General features: G+C 50.0%; 1 protein-coding gene across 2 annotated transcripts in view; it reads right to left on the bottom strand.

Moving 5' to 3' along the window:
- GRIK3 (glutamate ionotropic receptor kainate type subunit 3) overlaps positions 1–19,571 on the bottom strand; it is a 239,649-nt gene that overhangs the window by 6,573 nt on the left and 213,505 nt on the right. For both annotated transcript variants that reach the window (XM_065524897.2, XM_045374370.3), the window contains exons 12-15: positions 17,272–17,390; positions 14,552–14,769; positions 3,980–4,202; positions 2,866–3,116 (exon numbers count right to left, since the gene is read on the bottom strand). In XM_065524897.2, coding sequence (XP_065380969.1) covers positions 2,866–3,116; positions 3,980–4,202; positions 14,552–14,769; positions 17,272–17,390 — 811 coding nt within the window. The remainder of the gene's footprint in view (positions 1–2,865; positions 3,117–3,979; positions 4,203–14,551; positions 14,770–17,271; positions 17,391–19,571) is intronic.

The raw sequence follows: 19,571 nt of genomic DNA, 5'->3' as shown, positions 1-19,571 counted from the left end.
CAGTTCTGCCCCTTCCTCCCAGAGTCTGTGCTAAGGCTACCCATCTTTCTCATACCTTCACCCCACCCATCCCTCTGCCACCTGTAAGGTGATTAGTTTGTGCAGCAGTCTACGAAACCTGACATTCTTATTTGGAGACTAAGGTAGGTGAGGCATCATCTTAACCTCACTTACACATGAGCAAACTGAGGTTCTAAATGGCATGCACATTAACGTCTGAGGAGCTCTGGTTTACCTATGCCGTTTTTCTTCACTGGACTCAGAGGGCAGGAACCAGCCAGTTTTATCCCCATGAGCCCAACTCCCGAGCCCTGACCAAAGCACTAGCTCTGGCCCAGGGTCAGGACTGAAGAAACATTTGACGAATGAATGGATAAACTTTCTCCTGGAAGGGCTTCCAACTAAGGGGAAGAATCAGTATCTTCTCACTCAGGGAAGTTCAGCACATGTTTCTTGAGGTGGGAAACTGGGAGGCAGGTCCCTGTAGGGCTGTTGGGTGTCAGGGACCTCCTTCTGGCCTGGGTCCCTGCACAGAGCCAAGAGGGACAGCAGGAGCGCAGCATTTCCCACAGGTATCTGATGATGGTGGCTTCCAGAGGTTGTTCTGCAGCTTGCATGGAAGGCAGTGGGGGCTGTTGATAGCTCAACTTACCCAGTGAGGCCAGGGCACTAGCACCAGGTCACTTGTGTGCAGGGGACTAGGCTTTGAATTCTTGCTCTGCCTCCTACCAGCTGTGACCCCTTCAGGCTTCCCTTTCCTCACCTACTACATGCAGAACGTCATCCCTCCTTGCCTCCTTTTCTTCATTCCACATATATTTAATGCGACCCTACTATGTGCCAGGCACTGCTCCAGGCGTTAGGCATGCAGCAGTGAAGAAGATGGATGAGGTCGCAGACCACTCAGGGAGCTTGCAGTCTAACGATGGGAGGGAACAGATAATGAACACGTGAACAAATAAATACTTTCAGACAGTGATAGCTATTAGGAAGAGAATCAAGCAGTGAAATGGGATAGAGAGGGACTGGGAATGGGGGCAGGTAATGAAGGCTACTTGAGGAGGTAACATTGGAACTGAAACAAGAATGGCCAGAAGATGTCAAGAACATACCCTCTGAGGGAGGAGCATTCCAGGAGCAGCATGTGCAAAGGGCCTAAGGCAGAAATGTGCTTGGTGTGTTCAGGACTGAACAAGAGGCCAGTGTGTGTGGAGCAGAGTAGGGGAAGAGAGTGAGGGAAGGAGGTGGTCAGAGAAGTGGAGTAGATAGATCCTTTAGGCTTTTTGGTGGAATGAGTAGCTCCTGTGTTTCTGAGATGAAATCTCTGTCTCCAGGTTGGAGTGCAGTGGCCCAATCTTGGCTCACTGCAACCTCCGCCTCCTGGGTTCAAGCGATTCTCCTGCCTCAGCCTCCTGAGTAGCTGGGATTACAGGTGCAAGCCACCATGCCCAGCTAATTTTTGTGTTTTTAGTAGTGACGGGGTTTCACAGTGTTGGCCAGGATGGTCTTGATCTCTTGACTTTGTGATCCGCTCGGCTCGGCCTCCCAAAGTGTTGGGATTACAAGCGTGAGCCACCGCGCCCGGCCGGGAGCTCCTTTTAACTGTAATGGGAATTCTCAGAGAATTTGGTTGTTGTTCTTTTTTGATGTATCATAATTTTGTATCAACAGAGAACCATTCTCTGTTGTTAGACATTTAGGTGTTTACCCCTCCCTGCCATCTTTTCGTGTTATAATTTACACTTCAGCAAATTTCCTTGTAAATAAAACCGTGTCTATCTTTGACCACTTACACATGGTACATTTCTAAAAGTGGAAATTGATAGGCCAAAATGTATGGATACTGTGGAAGACTCTGAACATAAGTTGCCTTCCAGAAAAGTACCTGCATAGACTTCCCTCAGCAATGCTGGACAGTGTCCCTTCCCTTCCACCCTTGCAAATTCCAACATCGAGTATTATCTTTTCCCCTCCTCTTTGTTGACTGAGGCTTGCTGGTTATAGAGGATTCCATTTCGTTTTTTACGGATATGTAAGTTGCTTGTTTATAATGGGCCCCTCTATATATAACTTAACTGCAATCTCTTTGAACTTCTCTGTGAGTTGTGCTTCCCCCCCCCCCCCCCCCCCCCCCCCCCCCCCCCGCCCAGCGGCCCTTAACTCAGGCACACATTTAAATCACCCTGCAGGCTTTTGTAAAAGCACAATGCTGGCTCCACCACAGACCAATTAAAACAGAGAGTCTCTGGGAGTGAGTCCAGAGCATTAGCACTTGAAAACTTTCTCCCTGTGATTCTAATTTGCTACTGGGACCCAGAACTACTGCCCGACCATGCTTGAATTAATCAGAAGGCTTGAGCCTAGTTCTACTGTCTATATGCTTGGGCCAACCCTGTTAACTTTTCCTTTTTAAACTTTTGATTATGGAAATTTCCAAATATATGCAAAGGTAGAGAGAACGGTATAATGAACCACTATGCAACCATCACCCACCTTCAACAATTACCCTGGAGGGTTTTATGCAGGAAAATGATATGGTTTGAGTTAAGTTTTAAACAAGGCACTGGTTGCTGTGTGAATTGTGGATGGTGCTGGGGAACCGTGGAGGCTGGAAGGCCAGTTTGAAGGCTGCGGCATAATCCAGGCAGGAGGTGATGGGGCTTGGCCTGGGGTGGGGCAACAGCGATGGAAAAAAGTGCTAGGTCAGGACAGAGGTAGAGTGGCAGGGCTTGCTGGCCCACTGGATACAGGGTGAGCTGTTGTGAGGCTGCGATGAGACACTATTGTGTGCCTGGCACATAGAAGGGTGAAGTCAGCGTGGATCTCCTTCCACGTCCTGTGCAGGCTCCAAGCTCTAAGGCTTACCTGCTCTCTCTCTGCTGTTTTGCGGAGCTTGTATACAAACTCGCCCACGGCCACCAGCACAGAGAGGACCAGCCCGGCGGCCAGGACAATGAAGATGCCCCCGATCTTCTGGATCCCCAGGGCGCTGGCCTCTTTGTTTTCCTCCTCAGGGCACCCACTGCCCCGCCACCATTTCTCCTTCATGATGTGCAGCTTGTCCTCCTCCTGAAGCTGCAGGATGGCGATGGTGATCTTGTCCCGGTATGGGGAGCCTGAGCAGGGAGAAGGGACTCCTAGCCATCAGTGGCGTGTGGCCCATGCTGTGTTTGGCCCTGCCAACACCCTGGTCAGGCCACCACCACTAGCCCTCTGGATCAGCTCATAAAAGGGGGGCCCTATCCCTGTGAGTCCTCTTTAAATCAACACATGGTATCTGGGTGGGTGGAAATGTCCTGTTTGAGCAGGGAGGTCGTACCCATTGTGTATCAGTCCCTGTGGGCTCCCCGAAGGCCCAGTGCCCCTGAGCTGCGTCAGCAGGGGCAGGAGAGGGAAGGCAGGAACGGCCTCTGGGAACTGTCCCTGAACCTTGTGTCTGTCCCAGCTCTCATTGCTTAGGTCAGGGCCACCCTCAAAAGGCATGCAGCTCCATCCCTCTGCTTCTGGGCTGAGAAAATGTCACCTATGTCCGGGCGCGGTGGCTCACACTTGTAATTCCAGCACTTCGGGAGGCCAAGGCGGGCAGATCACCTGAGGTCGGGAGTTCAAGACCAGCCCGACCAACATGGAGAAACCCCATCTCTACTAAAAATACAAAATTAGCCAGGCATGGTGGCGCATGCCTGTAATCCCAGATACTCGGGGGGTTGAGGCAGGAGAATCACTTGAACCCAGGAGGCGGAGGTTGCGGTGAACCAAGGTCATGCCACTGCACTCCAGCCTGGGCAACAAGAGTGAAACTCCGCCTTAAAAAAAAAAAAAAAAAGAAAAAAAGAAAGAAAAGAAAAGGGAGAAAAAGAAAATGTCACCTTTATCAGCCCCATGGAATGAGCTGCGAGAGGGAGCGTGAGTGGACACGGGGGTGGAGCTCCCCCTCTGCCCACACCCCTGCCCCTCCCACACGCAGCCCCTTGCTCACCCATGGGCGTGCCGATGCCGTAGCCCTTGGAGTCAATGAGTCCCCCAATCTGGGTGAGGTTGCAGTTCCTCTGCGTGACGTACTCGATGGTGGTGGACTCCATGAGCAGTGCGTAGTCGGCCGTCAGGGCCCTCTGGATGCCCTCCTCGTTGTTCTTCACCAGCGCCGAGGGCTTGCTGCTCATGAAGGCCCACATCTTCTCGAAGGTGGAGATCTTGGATTTCTGGGCCGCGAGGGAAGGGGTGATGCACACACTGTTACTAGCCACACCAGGGACCAAGCACTGCATATCCTGCTCAATGGGGGTTGGGGCCTTGAACTCGGTCTACGGTCTTCAGAGAAAGGGAGTGCTACACGGTGCTCCGATATAGAAATTGAGGCCCTGGGAGCAAAGGTCCCCAAACACACAGCCGGCGAGGGATAAAGCAGAAATGCAGACTCAGGCCTGCTTCCTGGAAACCCTGACCATGGCACGAGTGGTCTTCAAACTGACTTTAAACATGGATTTTCTTTCTCTAAAATTTATTAAAAGTTAGCACGTTCAGGCTTTGTTCTAAGTGCTCTACCTGCATTAACTCGTTGATTCTTCACAGCGATCACAGGAGGCAGGTACCATCATGAGCTCCATTTTACAGATAAAAAGACTGAGGCACAGCTAAGTCACTTGCCTAAGTTTACCCAGGCACTAAGTAGCAAAGTCAGGCTTCAAACTCAGGCCATCTGGCTCCGGAGTCCATACCCCTAACCCCTCAGCTGCCCTGCCTCACAGAAACCACTGTGAGGGTGGAGGAAGAGAGACGGCTGCTCACTGGGGCAAAGATGAGTGGGTCCTGGGCCTCCCCTTTCGCTTCAACCAATGGAGGCCTCTTTTATGTCCTGTTTCAGGGGAAGATTTTGCCTCAAACATGTTCTACTTCATTACTGTGAGGAAGGAACAGGGTGCAAATTGCAGAGGGGGAAAAAAGTAAGAGCAGTCAGAGGAGGTAGTCTGCAAGCCCCCTTTAGCTGCACCAGCGCTCAGGGTTGTAGGGTCCTGGGCTGGACACTGTTGCATGAGCAAACCATAATCCCTAAGACCAGGTCCAGGGGGTAGGATGCTATGCCTGCCCTGGGGAGACACAGAGAGGTTACTGGGGCCAGGAGAGAGGAAGGCAAGGGCTGAGTGTCCCTTGCTGCCTGGGGAGACTGCAGACCAGGGTGCATGGCATTCATGAGATTTCTTGGGAACTTAGTGCTTTGCCAACTGCCTGCTCCCAGCAGGGGTCAACCCTGCCCTGGCTGATCTCAGGGGAACAGGTGGCTCTGCAGGCCCCACTGAGCCCGGCTGGTTCCAAGTCTAGCTGTGCCTGTCTGTGATGTCAGCCTGTCTGACTGGCACCCGGCCCAGCTCCAGTGTGCCTGATGGCAGGGTGCACTTGAAAAGGCTGGCGCAGGACTGGGGCATGGGCAGGGGGATGGGGAAGAAGCCGTGCCTGCTGGGAGGGGGCTGTGGAGCCTGGGAGGAAAGTGTACTTTCTATTCTCCCGGTGCTTCCTAGCTCTGGCAAGGGCTGTGCCCTCCTAAACTGGCTTCTAGAGACCCAAACATGTCCTGAGGAAGAGCAGTGGGAACAGGAAGGGGCCCCAAAGCCACAGGCAGGACTCCTTGGAATTACATCTGAGCACCATTGTCAGCTGAGTGCCGGTGATGCCTCCTCTGGGAACAGGGCTGGGGGCACCTTCACAGATAAGCAGTCACTCCCCAACCTACAAATTTACCTGCCCCAAAGCCAAAGGCATGAAAGGGCCCAGATGCCTGCAGCTTTCACTGGCCTCTCCCAGCCCCTCCTGGTCCTCAGCCTGCCCTTCTTTCAGCCATTGCTGCTCTCCAGCTACTCCAGCTCTGCAGGACTCTCTTACCTCTGCAATCCCTGCCTCTAAGCCTTTTGTGCTCTCTGCTCTCCCACCTCCCCAGCTATTCTTCCACCTCCCCAGCTATTCTTCCACCTCAGTGCTTCCTGTGGCCCAGGTTGGGCCCCACTCAATATTCTTGCCCTTAAAAATCTTCCTGATGTTCAGCTCTTCTGCCTCCCCAGTTGTTTCTTATTTTCTGGAAAATTTCCGATACGCAGATTCTTCCACCTCCAATTTCGCTGTCTCCCCAGATTCTCCTGTTGTAGAAAGCTCCTAGTGATCCCCATCTCTGGTATTCATACCTTTGTGTAATCCCCTCTTCTTGAATGTGGACTGAAACTAGTGACTTGCTTTTAACTCCCCACAAAAGTGATGGGATGTCATGTCCAAAATTAGGTTACAAGAGACTGTGACTGGTACTCTCTCTGGCTCGTCTCACTCTGATGGAAGCTGGCTGCCATGTTGTGAGTTGCCCTATGGAGAGGTTCCCAGGACAAGAAACAGAGGGCAGCCTCTGGCCAGCTATCAGTGAAAAACTGAAGCCTTTAGTTCAATCACCTGGGAGGAGCTGAGTCCTGCCAACAAGCATGCAGTGAGCTTGGAAAACATGCCTTAAAATAACTGTAGCATTAGCCAACACCTTGACTACAGCCCCATGAGGGACCCTGAGCCAGAGGGCTCAGTGAAACTGCCTGGATTCCTGACCCACAAGCTGTGAGACAGCAAATGTTCTTTTAAAACATGAAGTTTCAGGTAATTTGGTATGCAGCAATAGATAACTTATACACCCTTTCAACCACATACTCACATAAGCGACTTCTGCTCCCAATATAGTTGCTTTTTCAAATAATCATCAATTCCAACTATTCCTGTAATCAAAGTATCCTAGTCCAGTCATCCCTGCTTTGCCAGATACACATGTTCCCGATACTCTACCATCCTGGTTATTGGAACCTAAATACTTTTCTCCCTCCAGTGATTGCGGCTCTTCAGCTCCTTTCCATCCTTGTCTCTTCTGCTTTCCCAATTCTCCCTCTTCTACTAGAGGTGAGAACCAAAGGTAGATGAAGCAATCAGACCTCCTAATGTATCTGCCCATCTAATCTATCCTTCCATCCACCCGTCAACCCATCCATTCACCCATAGATCCATCCATCCATCCATCCATCCATCCATCCACCCACCTACACATCCACCCACCTACCCATCCACCCACCCATCATCCATCCATCCAACCACTCACCCACCCATCCACTAACATATCTGATCATGCTACCATCCATACCATCTACACACTAGTTAATTCAACTACTCTGACTATCCACCTATTACTTATCTATCCATCCATTTAACCATCTATCCAACCATCTATCTATCCATCCATCCATCTGTTCTCTTACCTACCTATCCATCCCCCAATCATCCATCCCTTTCTCCTCCTCACCCATCTTACCCACTCACTCTCCCATGTCACCCACCCTCTCAGTCATCCATCCAATAAATCTCAAGTCCTTAGAAAAGTAACTTGACAATGAATCACTCAGGAAGCCCCACCTACTCCTTCTGTCTCAGAATGGGTTAAGAACTTCTCTTTCTCTAAACTCCTCCTTGTATCCTCCCCATACCCCAACACTTTATTCCTCTTATATACAGGCCTGCCTGACACCAAACCATATGCTCTTTCCAGTAACACAACACCATAGATGGAGACAGAAAATTCGGTTGGGGGCTGAAGGGAGTGTTGAGGCAGATGAGCTCTGAGGAAAGACACAAGAAAGGTACCAGTGGGTAAAGGAACTGAATGAGGAGGATGGGAAAGGACAACAGAGAGCTTGGGCCAGTGGAGATGGAAGGTGAAAACAAGGCATGAAGCTGGCTGTGACGTTAATTTTAAGAGACTCCTGGCTCCAGTACCAACTAAATTATTATCTCCATCACCTTCAGGTAGATGTGTCTGAAATCTGCTTTCCTAGAATGGTCCCCACTGCCCTCGTCTTCTACCTTGGGGCCCCCATTCTCAACCTCATCTGCACATGGTCTCTGCTTCCCCTTAAGTGCTGTCCTTCTGTCCTTGAGTAGTTCAGTGATTCTGGGGCACAACCCTGAAAGGGTTCCTTCTGGCATATCTAAGCAGGGATAGATAAATCCAGGGCCCTTCATGGACCCCCAGGTTCCTCTCTCCCATCTCTGGAAGAGTTGCCATCACAGGCCTGAGTTGCCATCACTGGCCACAGCTATCATCACCACCCCAGGGAATAAAGTCCCACATACCTACAGCTCCTGTGTCGTCCTGCCTGTCCTGGCCCTGGAGAGAACCTTACTAAGGATTGTTTCAGGGCTAGTCACCCAAATCAACTAATGGAATCATCTGGAACAACCAATACACGGCGGTGTGCCAGGACAGAGATGCTTTTTTTATCAGTAAAATTGGCAAGAAAGTAAATTCCAGGCTCACGACTTTCAATTCCAGCCTCCTCAAAGAAGCAAATTGATTTTCCCTGACTGAAGATACTTAATCTTGAGAATTTAACATTTCTGTACAAGAGAATGTATATAAGTCTACATATATATATAGCAATTCAAAAGGGAGCTGAGTTTCAGGGAATGTGTGCAGAGATGCAGTAGCGATGGGATTGCATACAAGACCTTGGGTGTTTTCCATCCTGGAAAGGAGACCTTTTTCCATATTAAATGGCTTTCTTATCTCTGAGTGTGGAATCTTTGGCCTTACTGGATCCATGGACTTGAGCAGTTAATCATTTCTCTTGGGTCATTTCTATGGAGACAGGAGGCCTCTTTGGAGTCCACTGCCTCTGCCCGCTGCTACAGTCCCCCTGTTAAGGACAGTCTAGCTCCTTGCTCACCCCCGATCCTGGCAGCGGACCCTGTTGGCTGCACATGCCTGAGGCTTGCTTGTGGGGGACTGCAGGCTGGGGGTGGAGGTAGTGAGAGGGGTCAGCTCTACTACACTCTGGGGTCACACGAGCTTGGACTCAAATGCCTGCTCCTTCTGTGACCACAGACAAGTGACGTCACCTCTCTGAGCTTCACTTTCCATATCTGTAAAACGGGTGTTGTAAGAGTACCTGCTACTTAGGGTGATCGTGAACATTGAACAAGACAAAGGGTGTGAAGTGTTGAATACCTCTAAGTGTTGAGCCCGCCTCTAAGGCTCCATAGGTGGCCGGAGTCACTCTTTTCCTTTAAGGCTCCTTAATTCTCCTTAAGGCCCAGTTTTCTCATCTAGAAACTGGGGAGAAAATTCTCTATAGTGCTGAGTGGCTACGGCACTTAACGGGGTAAAAACTCAAATGCCGACAGGGGCCAGGCTGGGTATTGAAGTAACTAAAGAAGGCTGGGTGGGAGTCTGTAAACTGGAGATAAACATTGCCTCTCAGCTGCTGAGAACTCCTGCAATTGATGCTTTTAAAAAATATGCATATATTAATAAGCAATGTGTGGCCCCTCCAAATCATGTCTATGGGCTGCACAGGCCTGTATATCACCAGTCTGCAACAATAAACAATAAAAAGTTAGCATTCACTGCATGCCTACTTTGTGCCAGGTAATGCTGTGAGGTAAATACACGAATTATCCCATTTAATAATCTCAAGAGCTCCACAAAGTGGGTGCCCATTAGCTGGTCATCTCCAGTGTGCTCCAGTTAAGTAATCTGCCCCAGGAGGGAAATTCGGGGCAAGAGGAAAGTGTCCAGCCTGCTTCTCTGGCTTGTGTTCAGCCAACCGGAGGGCTCTGCAGAAGAGAAAGCCTTTGACCTAAGTCCTCCTGTATGCCTGGCTCTGAGCTAACCACTGTACATACAGGAGCTCACTGAACCCTCTTGCCAATTGCTGCATGGTGAAAATAAGTATCTATGTCATACAGGGGAGCATATGGAAGCCCAGAGAAGTGAAGTGACTTGGCTAAGGTCACCAGCAGAGACATCACCCCAGACTCAAATCCTGGTCTGTCTGACTTTAAAACTGATGTAACTTGATGACGACAGGCGGCACCACACTGAATTTTGCCTGGGCATTATGTTTTGGTCCCCCTACCTGCTTCTGCTTGAAGGCAGGGCTAAGGCTGTATGTGAGAGAGGCCAGCAGATGGGTCAGGAGAAGCTGGAAGCTGAGTTTGGGGAGCATATTCCTAGGCCCTCCAGCTCAGGGAAGGGTCTGTCATGTAGCTGGGAGGCAGGGGGTGGGCCGGGTGACCTCTCTGAGAGCATGCCCAGGTCAGATGCTAGGACTGAAGCTGTGCAAGGAGGGGGGCCTGACAATGGCCACGGGCCCAGGTAACCTGACATTCTCGGGCCCCTAGTTCCCACTCCTTCCCTAAGCCACTATCCCTCTCACCTGTTAGGTGCTCCCTCACCCCCAGCACTGAAAAAGGTCTAAGTGGTTGGAGAAGCTGTCTTCCAACTTCCTCTCTCATCAAAGCTGTGTGGCCTTCCCTGCAAAGAACACGCTTTCGCAATGTTCTCCTTTACATTTTGCCTACATATTTTTACAGCCAAACAGTGCTTTCAAAGGCCTCCTTTTTCATCTCCTAATTAATTTTTATCTTCCAAGACGGAGGAAGGACGACACAGGAGACACTGTTTGTGATGTCTGCTGCTCCCTGACAACTCTTCAAATGAAATTTCCTTTGGAATGATGGGGCTGCAGGGTGGGGGCAAGGGATCGAGAGACCCCCGAGAGCCCAGCGTCCCGCTTCCTGCTGCTGTTGTCTTCAGACAGAAACAGGTTTTCTCTCCCTTGTGAGTTCTACTCTCAGTCAGGGAGTTTTTAAAGACTGTGTGCTGCTTAACCAGGAACATGCTAACCACAGAAATCAAGTTCATCTGTCCTGCACTCTGGACCTTCAATACAGGCTGCCCACTTGGTTCTTAGTCCTTGATATTGTCTCCTGCACTTGTGCCACTTGGCTACTGCCATCTTTAAATCCCATCCTTTCACTCAACAACAGCATCCACTCAACATGTATTATTAGAGCAACTACGACGTGCCAGGACTGTGCAGGGCTGCGTATGTGGTCAACTGACTGTGGCTTCACTTTTCCCCAACTGCCTCCTGAGGACTGTGGCTGGGTCCTTAGAGAAGCCATATGAACACAGTGACCAAGAGCATAGGTACTAGAGCCAGGCTGCTTGGGTTCAAATTCCAGCTCTGCATTTCACTAGCTGTGGGACTTTAGGCAAGTCAGTTAGCCTCTCTGGGTCTTCCTTTCATCATGTGTCAAATGGAGATGATTATAATAATCTACCTTCCAGGGCTGTTATTGAGGATGTAATAAACAAATACAGGTAAAGTGTTTGGAATGGTGCCTGGCACAAAGTAAGTGTTCATTAAGTGTTACTGTTATTGTTGACTTTGCCAATGTCTCCCAGACATCTGATGGCTCCTCCGGGAGCTGCCTCCTGTTCAACAGTAGTGCAGCCTTGCCATAGACTCTCACGGGCAGGGGAGGACCACCTCTCAAGGAGAAGACCCTAGAGTGGATGTAGGGGAGGGCACTGTGCGTGAAGACAGAATGTCTGACCTTGTAACCGGCTCCACCACTGATCTGCTGTGTGATAATGGGCTGGGCCTGTTTCTCTAGGTTAATCTCAGGTCTCCTTCCAGCTCTAACCTGCAAACATTCTGTGCTAACCAGGAGGCTATCACCTGGTCTGGAGGAAGGTCTAATTAGGAAGTCCAACTACAGAGGGCAGGGGGGTGGCAAGGCAGGGAATTGGTTCATCCAGGGACCTTCAGCGGGGGCAGGGGGTAGTGGTGCTTCTAGCTCATCATCTCAGGTGGGGGCAAGTTAATGTATCTACATTCAGGCTCTTCTCCCATAAGTAACAGTCCCATTGCTGCTGCCGATGACAGGGAACCTGGGCAAGGAGAACTTCACTTGAATTAAGGCAGGAGACAATGTGGCCGGCATAAAGAGGAATTAATTGACCATAGGGAGAGCAATAAAGTGGAGTTGGTTATGCAGGGGGTGTGGAGTTGTTGTTTCTGACCCACAGACTCCTGTGAGCATGGGCTCATGAAGCCCCAGCATCCCAGCTAGGTGACAGCATTTGTATCTCTCCTCTGCCCTCCTCACTGTGCCATTCGCAGGGAAGGTGGGTGAGGGCAGAGGAGGCTGCGGGAGGTGCTGCTTGATGCTGAGGGCAGCAGCTCAGTGGGGAGCTGGGACTAGGTTCTGGGAAGCCAATCTGAGCATCTTAGCATGGAGGGAGACAAGGACATCCAATCAGCAGCAATGAGCTTGCACCAGGCTTATTTATGCCATTTCCCTTTGATCGGGAGCCCTGCTTAGAGATGGGCTCATGCGTTATGCATGAGAGATGCTCTGGCACAGTCAAAGGGCTGGGCCACAGCCTGGGGATAGGCATGAGCAGGCAAGCATGTGTGTGCACGCACACACACACACACACACACATGCAGACACATATGCATGCACAGTCCATTATGCACACACACACGCCCAGAGACACATTCGTACGCATGCATGGACCATTATACACATACGCAGACCCCCCACCACCATACAGAGACATATATGCATACACGGGCCATTATACACACATACATGCAGACATATATACTTGCATGGATCATTATACATGCACACGCAGATACATATGTATGCACAGGCCATTATACACACACACAGAGATTCATGCATGCGTAGGCCATTACACAGGCATACACGCACAAAGGCTAGTATACACACACGTATCATGCATAAGCAGGCCATTACACACACACAGGCCCATCTGCCCTCCACTTATCTAGACATACCCATGAGGATATCCAAGCAGACAGACACATGTGTTTTCTCTGTACACATATACATGTAGACCTTCTGGTACACACTTGTACACATTCACTGGCACGTGTCCACGTGCTCAGATCACAGACATGCATCACCCATATGTTCAAGCACACATACACATAGATGCAGACACATGTCCAAGCACAAATACACACATGTCCCCACACAGGCAGAGTTGTGCACAGGCACATGTGTGCACACACACACACATGCACATTCCCACATATTATATACTGCTACATGTCCATGTGAAGCCATGCATGTATACACATCCTCACCTACTCACTCATAGGCAGGAACACATACAGAGTCCCATAGTGCTCCCAACATGCCTTTGATAATGCCGTTGTCTTCCCCTCACTCTAAATACACAGTAGTGACCTCTTAAGCAAGTCAACCAACATCCCTCTTGGCAACATCCAAGAGGGAAGCTCCTTTCCTCCCTCGCTGTCTCTTCACTACAAGGCTGTTTCCAACCTCAAAGAGGGACATGGTGGGGGCTGGGCAGCGGGGAGGGGAGAGAGTGCTGGAGGGCTGCAGTGCCCAGGAGGTAGAAGGCTTTCCCACCCAACCCCTCTGTCACCCAGGCTGGAATGCGGTGGCGCGATCTCGGCTCACTGCAACCTCCGCCTCTGGGTTCAAGCGATTCTTCTGCCTCAGCCTCCCCAGTAACTGGGATTACAGGTGCGGCGCCACCTGTAATTTGTATTTTTAGTAGAGATGGGGTGTCACCATATTGACCAGGCTGGTCTTGAACTCCTGACCTCGTGATCTGCTCACCATGGCCTCCCAAAGTGCTGGGATTACAGGCGTGAGCCACTGTGCCTGGCCTGCCTGCAAGCTGTGTTTCAACAAGTCTTCCAGGTGATCTGAATGCACACCCAGGTCTAAGAACCACTGTTGTAAAACAGGGGCTTCGAGGAAGGCAGGCCTGGGTATCACCTGGCTCCTCCAGCTGGGCGTCCTGGACAAGCCACTTAGCTGCTCTGGGACTCAGTTTCCACACATGGAAAGTAGAAATAATTCGAGTATCAGCCTCCCAGGATTTAATCACGAAGATTAAATGAGGCCCAGCATTTACTACAGGCTTGGCCTACTGTGAGATCTCAGTGGCAGTAGCTACTGTTATTACTACTTTAATTTCTGGGAGAACCTTTGCAGCTTCTGGTTCTCGGGGCCAGCCAGAGTCTCCTAAGCCCTCAGCTACTACAGTAGAAAGTGGAAAACATGAGGGCACTGAGCCAACACTTCACAGAGCAGGAGGAGCAATGAAATCATGGCCAGATCCCATTAGAACAGTCACTTGAGCAGGTGACAGGGACTTTATCTGCTGACGCTAGCATTCTTAGAGTGTAACATGCTCAGTAATGTCTGTAAACACTTGTTCAAGTTCTAAACCTCCTCCCTTCCTCTCAAGATTTGGCCCTGCTGCCGTCTCCCCGACCTCAGACTAGCTTCCTCGAGATGGATGGCATTGAGATCTGAAGCCAACGCAGGGAGCCCCCAGGGCCTGTGTGTCTGGGCAGCTCTTCCCCTGCTTCCCCCTTCTCCAGGCCCCTCTCTCCACCTGTCTCCTTCTTATGACTTAAGGAATCGTAACATGTTCACATTGCTCATCTCAGGCACAGAAACTTCTAGGATTTGTGTTGAGGCCAACCCATTTGGCCCACGTCACCACAGCTCCCCAAAGTCAACTAGTCCAAACAAGGTGGGGCTGAGGCCTGGGGGATTCTGACCCATTGGCCATGCGTGGTTAGGGAAGGGCAGAGATGCCCTTTCCTCTTCTGCTCAGTAAAGGGTCTGGAGAGGATCAGCTCATGGTGCTGCAATAGAAGGGAGAGGGCCTCACCTTGAAGAAGGTCATGGTGGCCCCATCCTTGACAGCCCCATACTCGATTTTGGTTTGCTTGGCCAGGTCGTCAGCAGAGTCAATGGGTGATTCCATGCGCTCCACGGTCAGAAAGGCAGCCAGGTTGGCCGTGTAGGAAGAGATGATGATGAGCGTGAAGAACCACCAGATGCCACCAATGATGCGTGTGGACAGGGCTTTGGGCATCAGCTCAGACCCTGGGCGAAAAGAGGATATAGGCAGTCCCTTACAACATCCAGACTAGCGCTGCTCAAGTCCCCTAGGTCACGGATTCCTCTGATACTCTAATGAAAGCTAAGGCCCTTTCCCAAGACCAGTGGTTCTCAAGAGTGTAGTCTCTGGACCAGCAGCAACATCACCACCTGGAACTTGTTAGAAATGCACATTCTTGGGCCTCTCCCCAGCACTCACTGATTCAGTAATTTCTGAGGGTGAGAACCAGCAATATGTTTTGAGTAAGCTCTCCAGATGATTCTGACGCAGCTGAAATTTAAGGATCGCTCTTCTAGAACAACATACATTCACATTTCACAGGCTCATCAAAACCTCAGATGCCTAACCATAGACCACTTATGTGGTCCCAGCTTAAGAACACCTGTGAGTCAGGACCCCTGGGTTCTTGAGTGAATCCTGCTCCCAACTCTCAATGTGATCTTATGCCTGATACTTCTCCTCTCTGCAAAATTCTGCAAAACATGAAGAATTGTCCTTCCTCTGTCCCAGCCTCACATAAATACTGTGGTGCTGCAATGATATAATTTGAGAAGAAATTGCATTGGAAATACAAATGGTATACAAATACAAGATTGCTATGCGGTGCTTTGCAGGAGGGGAAAAAAAACCAACACTTTTTGAAGCTCTTTGCCGAAATATATCACTTTTCTTCCCCAACCTTAGGTGTGGAGCACAATAGAGATGACACCTTCTAACTGAAGTAATTAACTAGTTGGCTTTCAAGAGATTTAAATTGCGAGTGACTCCTGAACTTTCCAGAATATTTGGACCTGCAATCTGAAAAGCGTCTGCTTTGATATGGATGATTTTTTTTTTTCCTCAAAGAAGTCACTCAAGGGAGAGTTTTTCAAATACATAACTATTTTTCTCCCTCCTAATCAAAACCACACGGAGAATACATCAGGGGCCAGTGCTTTGAATAGCAGCAGGAGGTGGAAGAGGAGAAGCTATTACTGCATTGAGGGGCTTCCAGGTCTTTCCCAACTGTCACCGAACAAAGATGATAGACAAAAAAGCAAGGTGAGGCTCCAGGACACGCATTAATAGCAAGGACAGATCGAGACACTTCCCTTGAAAGTTGCCTGTCACTTCCTAGCTGCTAGAGACCACTGAGGCTCCATGTCCCCTCCCAAACTGGACACTCCCAGCCTCCCCTGGTTTCTCCAAACCAGGCTTTGGGCTGCTCTCAGAGAGGGAGCACCTTATTTGAGTCACCTGATTGGTGAGTTCTGCCAGGCTTGCCAGACCTCTGCCCAAGTCCCTGCCCTGGCCTCTGCCATGGCCGAGAGGTTTCTCACATGTGGGACAGATTTACTTTTTTCCTCTCCTCCTTCATTCAAGTACCCAGCGCAGAGCCTGGCATGTAATGGGTGCCCAGGACACATTGGGATAATGCCATTTGCTCATTTGTTTGGCATTTGCTGATGGATGTCTACTGAGGACCAGGGTTTGTGAAGGTTATACACAGATGACTGAGGGACAAGGACATTTTCTCTGTCCCTTGAAGCCCCTTCCCCCTTCCCTGCCTGCCCCTTAGGTAGGTCGCTCAGTGAAACTCTAATAGGCAGAGACTTGTCTGCACTCCCTAAGATAAGAGACTCTGGACATGGGACTCCACCTGCAGAGGCAGTGAGCACCTGGTTTGTGGCCGGCAGGACCACGGGGTGGTGTCCTTCCTGGGGGTCTTTCCTGGCTGGTGATCCCCTCTCCCTGTGCTTGCCCTCTTGCTCCCTACTGTCTCTGCATCTGACTCCCGGCAGTTAGAGCAGGTGCTCTGCTTTCTGAGATATTTGAGTAGCTGCAGATATTTCCAAAGCACACTGGCCCTCCTTCCAGAGGATGTAAGAGAATTGCATCCTTTTGTGTATCTCATCTTTGAAGCACTTGGGCTGAAGTCCCCAACTCAGCCATGATCCTTCCTACTCTCAGGAGCCTCACAGCCAAGCGGCCACGGAGTTCCATCCACCGTGTATCCTGAAGCTCTCTTAGTGCATTTCTGCCCTCCACTCCCAGGGCCACCACCAGGCTCAGGTCTTATCACCTCATTCCTGCAGTGGCCTCCCACCCAGCCTCCCTGCCTCTAGTCTCCTTCCATCCACAGCTCAACCTGCTCAGCTGGATTGTGTGGTGATGAGGCCATGGGCAGGGTCAGCCGCAGCCAGCAGGGTGCTCTATGTCCATCTCAGCTGGAGCAGGTGGTGAGGGATGCATCCTGCATGCCCTTAGCTTCAGACCTTAGGTCTTAGCTTCAGACCCTGAGCCAGCTCCAGCCAGAGTGGAGGTGGAAGTTGGGGGTCTGGGGCAAGGGCACACACCTGGATATCTGTCTCTCCAACCTTCTGCTGGCTCATCAGGGTCTAAGGCTGACCCTAGAGGTATGGGCTGGCTCTGCTGATGCCAAAGAGGCTGAAGACCCCTTGGGGAAAGGAGACCCTGGAAAAGGAGGCCGTGGGAGAGGTGCATACCTTGTTGCATCAGGGATCCCATTCCAAACCAGAAGCTGTTAAGCAGAGTGAAGTTATTTTCCACCACCTCAGAGCCAGGGTTGCAGGGGTGAGCATCGTACCACTCATAAGGGCTGAACCTGGCACAGGAGGAGAGGGACAGTCAGCCTGGGAAGCAAGGAGCATCCATGCCCCAGCAGGCAGTGGTTTAGCAAACACAGCTGTGCCAGCCGCCTCAGTATCAATATCCTCATGGTTCTTCTGGGAGGCAGGGCAGGGGAATTTCTTCTTGTTCTTTATTGTTAGTGCCCTTTTCTGGTTATAAAGGTAATTCACCAGCATCTCGTAAAATTAAAAGTGTACATGCCCTTCAGCCTCCCAATTCTGCAACTCATTATCCATCCCAGAAAAAGCACTCTTACAGGAGCATCAAGAGAAGCACACAAGGGTGTTTATCAAAGCATTGTTTGTCATCGCAAAAACACTGGAAACCACCAAAATGTCCTTCAATAAAGGAATGATTAAATAAACTACGCCACACTGTACTGTGAAATATTATGCAGCTGCTAAAAGAGAATGAGATACTTGAGATGTGCTGGCGGGGAAAGATCTTCAACACATATTGTTGAAGATCTAAGCAATAAAAATATTAAAAGCAATGTATTAAAAGCAATAGAAAATAAGAACAATATGACCACACTTATATAAACAGATTCCTAAAGACATAACTATTCAGTGCTTTATGTATACTCATATGCAAATGTATACTAAAGGGTCTGAAAGGGTCTCTAGATAAAAAAATATCAGTGTTTACCTCTGGGGAGGGGCATCAAGACAGCAGAAGGAATTTCAGGAAGGCCAATTGCTCTATCTGCATTATATAAATTTTTAAAAGTGAGAACATGCTTTTGAGTTTTGGGCATAATAAAAAACCTTAAAACGGGAAAAAAAGCAGAAGACACATTTTATAAAATATTCAGACAGTATAGACAAATACAATCTGAAAGTGAATGTACTCCAGCATCCTATCCCCTGGAGAGAACAATGCGTTATATAATTTTTTAGATTTTTGTCTTTGAATATACAAATACATATATGACAGGGAAAAAATGATTACTTAAAGCCCCCTACTGCCTTCTAAGGAAGAGGAGTCCTGATTACTGAACTGAAGGGAGTTTTTGTTCACTGCGTGAGTTCCAGTTGAGGATATCTATGTTTAAAGAAGCTTGAGGCCGGGAGCGGTGGCTCAAGCCTGTAATCCCAGCACTTTGGGAGGCCGAGACGGGTGGATCACGAGGTCAGGAGATCGAGACCATCCTGGCTAACATGGTGAAACCCCGTCTCTACTAAAAAAACTAGCCGGGCGAGGTGGCGGGCACCTGTAGTCCCAGCTACTCGGGAGGCTGAGGCAGGAGAATGGCGTGAACCCGGGAGGCGGAGCTTGCAGTGAGCTGAGATCCGGCCACTGCACTCGGTCTCAAAAAAAAAAAAAAAAAAAAAAAAAAAGAAGCTTGAGAGCTTGAGAGGACCCTGGAAAAAGTCCCACACTGGTGGACTTTGTCTCTAGGTTTGTGGGGGAGGTTTTAGGATGCTGAGAGGACACATTTGGAAGGGGAGATAAGTCCAGTGGAATTTTGTTTCATTTTTTAAAGTGCAATGCCCTTTAAGTGTGATGTTGTGACCTCTCTTTTCTGTCTCCCTTCTAAAAGCTGGAATATATAATACATTGATTACCAGTGGTCATGTGGAAAGAATTTTATTTTCATGAAGCGGGAAGATCCCTCAAATAGGAAATCCTAAAGAAAGGTTTCAAACCAAGACGGGGATCTTCAAAGGAAATGGCCACAAACTGGTTAGAGGCTCTAAAACCCACAGGGAAGAGATCTAGGATGGAGAAAGCAGAGATGAGAGGCTATTGTGAGAAGGGTTTTTGGAGAGAGCCTTTGGAGGGTTGGGTGTCCAGAGCTCCCGCTTCCTCTACCACATCGAGGGAGAGGGGCTTCCCAGGGGGCGAGGCAGCTCAGTGCCCGGCCCTGTAACTGAGCAAATGGACCTGGGAAGTGTGAAGGGCAGGGGTCGGGCTGATGGGTGCTCTGTCAGTGGAATCAGGCAAGTCCCTGCTGCACGACATTGGCCTGCAGGCCCAGACACCACCAGGCCTCAGGACGCTGGGTCCACAGTGCTTCCCCTGGACCAGATAGACCCATGCAGAAGACAGATCCAGCCCAGGCCGACTTTGACTCCCATCCTGGAAGGCAATGGGATTCCAACAGGGAGAGGCCATGGGGCACAGGCCGCTGGAGGACCAGGGGCTGAGTGGG

The sequence above is a fragment of the Macaca fascicularis genome, chromosome 1 (assembly GCF_037993035.2).
Source record: "Macaca fascicularis isolate 582-1 chromosome 1, T2T-MFA8v1.1".
Classification (NCBI taxonomy): domain Eukaryota; kingdom Metazoa; phylum Chordata; class Mammalia; order Primates; family Cercopithecidae; genus Macaca; species Macaca fascicularis.
Note: the sequence above shows the minus strand (reverse complement) of the source record. Positions and strands in the feature narration are given on the sequence as shown.